Source organism: Thamnophis elegans, chromosome 16 (genome assembly GCF_009769535.1).
Source record: "Thamnophis elegans isolate rThaEle1 chromosome 16, rThaEle1.pri, whole genome shotgun sequence".
In the NCBI taxonomy this organism is placed as follows: domain Eukaryota; kingdom Metazoa; phylum Chordata; class Lepidosauria; order Squamata; family Colubridae; genus Thamnophis; species Thamnophis elegans.
This window is the reverse complement of record NC_045556.1, coordinates 7,138,066-7,148,737: the sequence shown is the minus strand read 5'-3', so window position 1 is coordinate 7,148,737 and position 10,672 is coordinate 7,138,066. Positions and strand designations below refer to the sequence as shown.

Below are 10,672 nucleotides of genomic sequence, written 5' to 3'. Positions count from 1 at the left end.
GATGTCAGCGTTCCAATATCTCAGGGGTTGCCACAAAGAAGAGGGAGTCAAGCTATTCTCCAAGGCACCCGAGGGCAGGACAAGAAGCAATGGGTGGAAACTAATCTACGAGAGAAGCAACTTAGAACTAAGGAGGAATTTCCTGACAGTTAGAACAATTAATCAGTGGAACAACTTGCCTTAATAAATTGTGATTGTTCCAACACTGGAAGTTTTTAAGAAGAGTTTGGACATCCGTTTGTCTGAAGTGGCATAGTGTTTCCTGCCTTAGCATGGGGGTTGAACTAAAGACCTCTGGGGTCCTTTCCCACTCTGTTATTCCTTTAATTTAATAGATACTATCAGGGGGTGGGACACAACACATTTATTCCCTCATTTTGAACCCAAATAAATATACTGCAAGCCAGTAAAATCAGAATCATTTTTCTTCCTTGGTAGCCATTATTAAAAAAGAGGAAATAAGTCTAAAGCAACGTTGCAAAAGGTCATTTATGGTGTAATTATTGTCCCATGGTAAATAACAGATCAACGATCAAAATCCATATCACTAGCGTCAGTTAATTGCATGGACTTTGTTTTCAATCTCTCTCTCTCTCTCTCTCTCTCTCTCTCTCTCTCTTTCTCTCTCTCTCTCTTATTTTTAATTTCCAGGAGAACAAATTACAGCTCCAGTACCATATCTCCTTGGAGTTCCTAAAACTGCACCAGTTTCTTCACACCAAGGAGAAACTGCTAATCCATCAGTTAAAGGAAGAGAGTGAAATCCTTCTGCAGGAAATGGAAGGAAACCTAAACAAACTCCAAGACCAATCACAAATTGCCAAAGACACTTTGGTCTGCATTCAGGCTCGGTTGTACCAGCAAAATTCTGCCGGTTTCCTAAAAGTAAGATTGCCAGATTACACAGTTGCACATGGTTTAGGATGATGTGGCTGAAGTATTAAGATGCGTAGGACTCAGGGGTATCTGCTTAGCATGGAGAAGAAGGACATCGTTGAAAACTACGACGTCAATTAGACAAGTTCGGAGATTAAGCTGGCAGCCCATTTGGCTTTAAGGTCATTTGATATAGTTTTTAGAAAGGAATAAAGGCCCTCTAGGGCCAGAGACCTTTAAAGCTGTGAAGGCCACTGAGAAATTTGAAATCTAATCTTTGCTTTGCTGAGTTATGTTTATACTTATCAATGGGTCCAAAGGGAAGGCAATTTAGAAATGATTCTTCTTCCCTTTCTCTTGTTTCATTTTTTCCTGGCAGGGAATAAAGACATTTGTGGAATGGTGAGTACGAGTCTACAAGGAAATATTCTGAAATGATGATAGCAGACTTCAAGTGTAGCAAAAAATATGAAGATGAACCACAAAATCTGGACCCTTCCCCTTGGTTGGCCTGCTCTTCCTGCTGCTGTGCATTCTGTCCTCTCTGAAGGACCCAAGCAAGCATAAATATATAAGGTTCTTCCCTTGAGATTGGGAATCCTAGCATTCAACTCTTCAGCATCTATGTAGTGGTTCTTCTGTGTTGATGCAAACACATGTATCAGTGTTCAAGCAATGAATGAGTTCCAATAGAAGAGAATAGTTGTCTGTCTGTCTGTCTATCCATCCATCCATCCATCATCTATCTTTCTTTCTTTCTTTCTTTCTTTCTTTCTTTCTTTCTTTCTTTCTTTCCTTTCTCCCTTCCCTCCTTCCTTCCTTCCTTCCTTCCTTCCTTCCTGCCTGCCTGCCTGCCTGCCTGCCTGCCTGCTTTCCTTCCTTCTTTGTATCCCTCCCTCATCTATCTATCTATCTATCTATCTATCTATCTATCTATCTATCTATCTATCTATCTATCTATCTATCTATAGCAATAGCAATAGCAATAGCAATAGCAATAGCAATAGCAATAGCAATAGCAATAGCAATAGCAATAGCAGTTAGACTTATGTACCGCTTCATAGGGCTTTCAGCCCTCTCCTACCTCGGAAGGATGGAAGGCTGAGTTAACCTTGAGCCAATGAGATTAGAACCGCTGAACTGCAGATAACAGTCAGCTGTAGTGGCCTTCAGTACTACACCCTAACCACTGCGCCACTTCGGCTCTCCATATCATCTATCTATCTATCTATCTATCTATCTATCTATCTATCTATCTATCTATCTATCTCTATCTATCTATCTATCTATCTATCTATCTATCTATCTATCTATCATCTATCTCTATCATCTATCTATCTATCTATCTATCTATCTATCTATCTATCTATCTATCTATCTATCTATCTATCTATCTATCTATCTATCTATCTATCTATCTATCTATCATCTATCTCTATCATCTATCTCTATCATCTATCTATCTATCTATCTATCTATCTATCTATCTATCTATCTATCTATCTATCTATCTATCTATCTATCTATCTATCTATCTATCTATCTCTATCATCTATCTATCTATCTATCTATCTATCTATCTATCTATCTATCTATCTATCTATCTATCTATCTATCTATCTATCTATCTATCTATCTATCTATCTATCTATCTATCTATCTATCTATCTATCTATCTATCTATCTATCTATCTATCTATCTATATCTATCTATCTATCTATCTCTTTTATCTATCTATCTATCTATCTATCTATCTATCTATCTATCTATCTATCTATCATCTATTTATCTAATCCATCCATCCATCCACCCACCCACCCACCCACCCATCTATCTATCTATCATCCCTCCCTCCCTGCCTCCACTCACCTACCTATCACATTTCAGTCATCTCTAATTTCTGGATTCTGTCCACATTTTGTATCCTTTTTGATATTCGATAAAGGAGACTATTTGTAGTTGAGGGTTGAACTGTGGGGTCCTTAGTGCTCTCTGAGCTTGGTGTTTCCTTGCAGATGTTTCATTACCCAACTAGGTAATATCATCAGTGCATGGGTGCTGTTATCTATCTAGGTAAGGAAAAGGCTGTAAAAAAGCAACAAGAGCAAAGAGCACCAAGGACTCTACGTTAATTAATTGTTAATTGCCCTGTGTGGCCACTTCATTTTTTCCTCCGTAGTTCCATGCATTTATATCAGACAGGAAGAAAATCCAGGGGTGTTGTTGGCATCAAACACAGCTCTTTCCCATATAGTACTTTGGGGATAATGTATACCAATTCTTTGAAGCAGGAAATGTTCCTCAGTGCATTGCTCTTAGCCAGTATATCCCAATGGTATAGTCGTTTCTGGGATTATAGCAATAGATTTATATACTGCTTTTATAGCAATAGATTTATATACTGCTTTATACTGCTTTACAGCCCTCTCTAAGCGGTTTACAGAGTCAGCCTCTTGCCCCCCCCCCCCAACAATCTGGGTCCTCATTTTACCCACCTCGGGAAGGATGGAAGGCTGAGTCAACCTTGAGCCTGGTGAGATTTGAACTGCCAAATTGCCGGCAGCCAGCATTTTTTTTCATTTTTTCATTTTATTAGGATTTATAGGCCGCCCTTTTCCCTGAGGGGACTCAGGGCGGCTTACAATCATTAGGGAGGGGGTGCAATTCAAAAATAAACAGTATGTGAACAAAGTAAAATAATAAAAACATAACTTGCATTCAACACTCAACACTCGGGTGGGGCAAATTAGAAGCTTATCCCCAGGCCTGTTGGGATAGCCAGGTCTTGAGGGCTGTGCGGAAGGCCTGGACGGTGGTGAGGGTGCGTATCTCGATGGGGAGGTCGTTCCACAGGGTCGGAGCTGCAACAGAAAAGGCTCTCCTCCGTGTAGTCGCCAGTCGGCATTGACTGGCGGATGGAATTCGGAGGAGGCCCAGTCTGTGCGATCTAATCGGTCGGAGGGAGGTAATTGGCAGAAGGCGGTCTCTCAAGTAGCAGAAGTAGCCTGCAGTACTGCACTCTAACCACTGCGCCACCGTGGCTCATTATGTCCCAGATTATCTCTCATCCCTGCCACATTTAACCAACTCTACAAATGTTCTGTGTAGGATGGAGAGCAAAACTGACAATTCGTCTCTGGTACAATTAGTGACCGGGTCGCTGAACCCTGGAGAATTCAAGGGACCTATGCATTATGGGGTATGGAAAGAAATGAGAACCATCCTTAATCCAGGTAAAGAAGCAATCAGATCAGTAACGTGATTTTAACTGAAATAGATTATTCCCCCCCCCCCCCACATTCCTATCTTGGAAGAAGGGATGGGGAAGTGAATGCAACTGGTTGAGATAGCAAAAGAAGTTATTCCAAAAATCTAACTTTGCTTCCATTTGGAAAACACTGTTGGACTTCTTGCTAGTAACTGAAAGAAACGCACCTTTAATTTTGGCATGTGACGGAAATGCTGTGTATTGCTGTTGATTGTAGAATAAGAGGTTAATGTATTTCATATCTGTACCAAAAAAAGTTAGTATATCGTATAGATCAGTGGTGGGTTTCAAAAATTGTTCGAACCTACTCTGTGGGTGTGGCCTCCTTTGTGGGAGTGGCTTTCCGCCCATGTGACCGGATGGGAGTGGCTTGCCGCCCATGTGACCGGATATGAAGATGCCGACGACACTTGTCAGAACCACCTTAAATTACCTCACACACAGCACTGGCATGCATAAGAATAGGATGTCAACTTGTTTTTTAAAAGGCATCTTTGGTTTGCGTTAAAACAACTTCAACAAACGCAACGTTCTGATTGCACCACAAACGCAGTAGTCATCCTTACCTTTCACAGAGGCACTGAGTTTTATAAATATGAGCATGATAGTGTAGAATAATCATATCCAAGGACCAGTGGTGGGTTTCAAAATTTTTTGGAAGCTCTTCTGTAGGTGTGGCCTGCTTTCCGGGTCCACTGGTGTGACCTCTTCTAGCTGGTTCGGTAGATTTTACGAACCGGTTCTAACGAATAGGTGCGAACTGGTAGGAACCCACCTCTGGTATAGATAAAAAGATAAAGGTTCCCCTTGCACATATGTGCTAGTCGTTCCCGACTCTAGGGGGCGGTGCTCATCTCTGTTTCAAAGCCGAAGAGCCAGCGCTGTCTGAAATCGTCTCCATGGTCATGTGGCCGGCATGACTCAACGCTGAAGGCGCACGGAACGCTGTGACCTTCCCACCAAAGGTGGTTCCCATTTTTCTACTTGCAATTTTACGTGCTTTTGAAGTGGTAGGTTGGCCGAAGCTGGGTCAAGTAACGGGAGCTCTCCCTGTTACGCGGCACTAGGGGTTCGAACTGCCGAAATGCCAACCTTTCTGATTGAGAAGTTCAGCGTCTTATCCACGGAGCCACAGCGTTCCCTATCGTATAGATAGGCCTTGTTTATCGTAATTTAATTTAGAATGAAGGCATCTCCCAGGCTTCACCAATCATGTCTTTCCTTCTCCAGACATCACCTTCGTCACCTTGGATCCTAACACAGCTCACCCCAACCTGGTCCTCTCCGAAGGGTTGACCTGTGTCTGGCATAACGACACGAAGCAGATTCTCCCAGATATCCCGGAAAGATTCGATTGCAGCGTTTCGGTCTTAGCTTCTGAAGGATTCACCACCGGGAAGCACTATTGGGAGGTGGAAGTGAAGAAGAAGAGCAAGTGGACTCTAGGGGTTGTCCGGGAAAGCATCAACCGGAAAGGGAATTATCCCCTCTCGCCCAAGGAAGGCCACTGGTTGATCAAGCTGAGGAATAAGAACGAGCTAAAGGCTGTCGATATCCACCCCAAATGCCTCACCTTGTTCAGCAACCTGTGCAGAGTGGGGATCTATTTGGATTACGAAGGGGGCCAGGTATCCTTCTATGAGGCCATGGCCATGTCTCACCTCTACACCTTCACGGACACCTTCACCGAGAAGATGTACCCCTACTTCTGCCCGTGTCTCAACGACTCTGGAAAGAACAAGGACCCCCTGAGAATTATTGCTTTCGATATGTAGAAGCACGGGGAAGACGGGGACGTCTCCTCAGCCGATATGTCTGACCCTGGCTCTGTGGGAGCTTATAGGATTGTGGGGTACGGCCCCCAGGGCCGGTAGAAGGACCCAATCAGTTCCCTTGGATTTCTCACGGGGTTTACTCCTCCCTCTTTCCAACAGTAGAGTAGTTCCTTTGCCCCTTTCTGTGGTTCAGCTAGGACAACCGTTAACATTTCGAAAAGGTAGCCAGATGCCTCCTTGACCACTTAAAAGAGCATCTCCAATGGGGAAGGGTGTGTGTGTGTGTGTCATCCGATTTCTTCCCGGGATAATTTCCAACTGTTAAGGTTGAGCAGAAGGATGTATCCCAAGCTATTAGTGTTCCATTCCATAACATTATAAGAATAATACGAATAATGTCAGCCTTAATAAATAAATTCATACTTTGAGGAAACTCCCAGGCCTGAGAGTTTTGATTGGTTTGGGTCGGTGACTTGGACCCCTGACAAATAAAAGAAAATGTTAAGTTTAAGCATGGCTTTCCCCACCACACCTCTTCTCCTCCTGGTGTTTGGTGGGAAGCTCCCTTCTTCACAACGCCGTGAAAACAGGCAAACCTTCAGAAACTTAATAACTGGGCAAATTTCATTTTCCCTATATATATATATATTTTTAAAGATCAGTTGCACAGGTAGTCCACACCTGGGGCCAGATTTCCCATTGCTAAGTGAGACGGTAAGTGAGGCATGTCCGGTTTTACGACCTTTTTTTTTAGCACCGTTCAGCAAACCACCATAGTTGTTGTTGTTATTATTATTATTATTTTATTATTTATAAAATTTATATGCCGCCCAATCCCGAAGAACTCCGGGCGGCTTACAAAAAAGAGAGAGAGAGAGAAAAAAAGACACATAACGAACACATAATGAGAAAAAAAAACGCAACACCACATACATTCATTCTAATTGGGGCCGGACCTCAACAGTGAGGTCAACAGCCCCAGAACAGCAAAGTTTTTACGGCTTTCCTGAAGGCCATGAGAGTGGGTATGGTCTGGATCTCTGGGGGGAGCTGGTTCCATAGAGATGGAGCAGCCACAGAGAAGGCTCTCCTCCGGGGAGCCGCCAGTCGACACTGTCTGGCTGACGGCATCTGTAGGAGGCCCAATCTGTGGGATCTTACTGGCCTCTGGGAGGTATGTGGCAGCAGGCGGTCTCGAAGGTTGTTAAGTGAATCTCGGTCATCAAGTGAGTTTGGTGAGTCGGAGGCTGCCTGGGAAGACGGTGCCGACATGCCGGCTGCCCAATGCTCGAATTATGATCACGTGACTGTGGGGGAACGCTTTGACGGGACCGTGATAGCCATCACATTATTCAGTACCCTGACTTTAAACGGCCACTAAAGGGATAGTTGTAAGTCAAGGACTGCCTGAATTGGTGAAAAGTAACCCAGCCTAAAGAAAAGCCCAAATCTATGGCTGTGAGTGGATTTGCTGTTTTTTTTTAAAGAATACCCATAAGCCTTTACAAAGAGCAAATACTGTATATAGATATATGTTCTGACCCCCCCTTCTCCGTCCAGGAATGAAAGCCAAAAGCCACGTTACTAAAAAGGTTTCTTTTAATCAGTCCAAGCTCTTGTTGGCTGCAAGCCCCAAATAAACAAAGATAATAGCTCTGGCAGAAAGTCCTATAACTCATAACAAAATGCAAACCCGGCTTCTCTTATCTCAAACCACTTATCCAAGTTGGCTTCTCTCGGTTTGTGAACGCGAAGAACAACAATCACTAGAACGGGAATGGAACGTTGACTTCTGCCACCAAGGCGTGGCACCAGCAGTCTCTTTATACTCAGGAGAGGATCTCAATGAGCAACAGCTGCTTGCAATCATCTCCTGTAAGCAGGGCCAGATTTAGATGAAAAGAGGCCCTAGGCTATTCCACTTATGAGGCCCTTTCACCTCCCATTTTTAAGTTTGTAAATTACATGAGAGACAATAAAATACATCATTACTGTGATATATGTCAATATATATCAATATATATATAGCTGGCCTCCCGACGGAGGGCGGCTCTGCTCTGCAGCAAAGGCAGCGAGGCCAGCCGCCTCCCCTGCTGCGCTCAGCTGCCCGGCTCGGCCCCCTTGCCCTCACCTGCCTGGCCGCTGGTGGGCTCCGCGTCGACGGGGCGGCTACTGGGAGCGGCCGTGCCTCTCACCCGACCGCCGGTGCCAGGAGCGTGGGCGGGCTCCCCAACTTCCGCGGCGCTGGAATGATCTTAACTAATACATTTTTATGATTGTTTATTAGTCATATGCGTAGAATTTCTCCTTATTTTCGGTTCAGTGTTTTAGTGTTCCTTGTTTTTAGAATAGTGTAATTTTAATTTTGCTAACAATTTGAATGTAGGCCCCTCTTGATCTTGAGGCCCTAGGCTGAAGCCTAGTTAGGCTATAGGAAAATCCGGCCCTGCCTGTAAGTACTCAGTTGTTCCTTTCGTCAAGTAACCCTTCGACGGGGTGCATCCTGCAACAACTCCCAAGTGTTTCCCTGAACACTCCCTCTGATCCAATGCTCTGCCGCCACCTGGTGGCCGACGGCTCCTGCTGGGCCACAACAGATATATATTTGCAATCTCTTTTTCATGTTTGAGATCCGTGGTTACTTTCAGGAACTCGGCAGTTATGATGACTTCACAGCTCTACTCCACCCACTCAGCAACCATTCCAGCCAACACATGTTATTAACACGCAAACCATTTTCATCCTTTTTTTAAATAAAATGTGTTCGTTGGAAAAGGACTCATTGTCACGGCACTGAAGAAAAAGCAACTTATATTTTTCACACTTACGACCGTTCCAACATCCCAATCTCCAGGTGATCAAAATTGATCAACTGACTCATACTTATGACGGTTGCATTGTCCCGGGGGTGGCATGCTCCCTCTTTGTGAACTTCTGACAACCAAAATCAACGGGGAAGCCAAATTCAGTTCAGAGCCATGTGACTTGACTCAACAATGCAGGGATTCACGTCATAACTGTGGCAAGAAAGCTCGTAAAACGGGGCCAACATCGGTTAGCAAATGTTTCACAGCCACAAAAATGTTGGCCTCCATTGGTGTTGTAAGTCGAGGACCGCCTGGACTCCAAAGCGAAAACCAGCTGTCGATTTAACTTACTCTTTGTCATGTCATTATTAGCACGATTGAAATTCACATTATTATTACTTTAAGCAAAGGGTTTTTTTGTTACATACTTAAACTTCTTTATAAACAAAGTGGGATCCAGATTTCCCCTTCTTTAAATCTTGTAATTATACGTAGTGCATTTTACATCTTTTTTTCCCCATTTTGCATTTCAGTCGTCTTATCTTCATTCCATAGTCTCCCGCTTAATTTTAATTTCTTATTAGCATATTGAACAATATCATTATTTGCCTCTCCAAGTCAATCACATTTAACATATCATTTCCATCTATTATTCTGCTTTACTGTTCATAACATATATCCTCAAATTTAATTTTGTGCATTAAACATTTCATTTGATTACTTGTCTGCAAATAGTAAGTTTAATCTATTTCCCCCACATTGTATTAAACATAAAACTTTGGCTATATTCCCTAAATTTCATTCTATTCTATTAACAAGTCTTTCTTCCCTCCTTTTAACCTTCTCCTCTTAGTCTCTCAGGAACTTCATTTCTCTTATGGTCTTTTCTCTCCATCCATTTACTTGATTTTTTCTTTTTCTTGATCTTAAAATTTTTTCTTTCAAATTCTGTCTCCTTTTTAATTCCATTGTTCTAGTACTTCACTGTTGTTCCCACTTTGGGTCTGAGCCTGGTGCTGATGAAGCCAATGATGGACACCAGAAAGGAAGTGCAGGTTTTCTGATTGCTTTTTATTGTGGAAAAGGGTTCCTGGTCAAAAGGCCAAGAAACCAAGAACAAAGGATTAAGAAAGCTTTATACATTTTCACTAAAGGAGAAGGCGGGACAAGGTGATGATCAAAGAAATGTCCTTCTGGGTTCAGCTCCAAGTGGGGAAAAAGACACTGGAGACATGGAGGCTGCTTGGAAAGATGGTTTATTGGTGGACAGGGCCACATGGCTTGAGCCCGGAACAGAAAAGGTGATCACATGCTTCAATGTTGGTGGAGAAGAAGAGAAGGGCTGAGGGAGGGGCTTGCTAGGCTTTTTATAACCTGTTCTGTCCCACCTCTTTTGAATCCAGGTTTGGTTGAGCTCTCAGATGCCATGGTCAGTTGGGGCCAATATTATCATGCTATAATCCCCACCCAGCTGAAGTGGAGAAGTCTTTATTATGTAAAGTGGATTAGCTTGGCCTTCTTAATGGCCCATTGACAAAGTGGGGATGGGCAGGAAGCTTCCGGCAGCTATTCTGTCTTTTAAAACATGTTTCTTTCTTTTATTTATTTATTATTATTTATTATTTATTAAATATATTTATATGCCGCCCAATCCCGAAGGACTCCCGGCGGCTTACAAAAAAATATAAGAAAAAACACATAACGATAAAGAAAACAATTTAAAAACAACAAACACCCCCATACATTCGCATCCAGAGAAATATTCTGCCTTTTCAAGATTTCCTAGGATATTTCATTTTTTCTGGGAGAGGGCTGGGTGATAAACTTCCTACAGTGAGATAACATATCCTCTAATGAACATTTTAGCAATAATTCCACAATTTGTTCTATTGGTCTCTAGCCGTCACTATTTCTGAGCCTTGGCTGATGAAGGCTCCAGGAGTTA

General features: G+C 42.9%; 1 protein-coding gene across 1 annotated transcript in view; it reads left to right on the top strand.

Annotated features, from left to right (window-relative positions):
- The window catches only part of TRIM69 (tripartite motif containing 69), a 7,264-nt gene extending 973 nt beyond the window's left edge, over positions 1–6,291 (top strand). The window contains exons 3-6 of the mRNA XM_032233295.1: positions 652–885; positions 1,256–1,278; positions 3,986–4,110; positions 5,376–6,291. Coding sequence (XP_032089186.1) covers positions 652–885; positions 1,256–1,278; positions 3,986–4,110; positions 5,376–5,920 — 927 coding nt within the window. The 3' untranslated portion in view covers positions 5,921–6,291. The remainder of the gene's footprint in view (positions 1–651; positions 886–1,255; positions 1,279–3,985; positions 4,111–5,375) is intronic.
- The last annotated feature ends 4,381 nt before the right edge of the window (positions 6,292–10,672 follow it).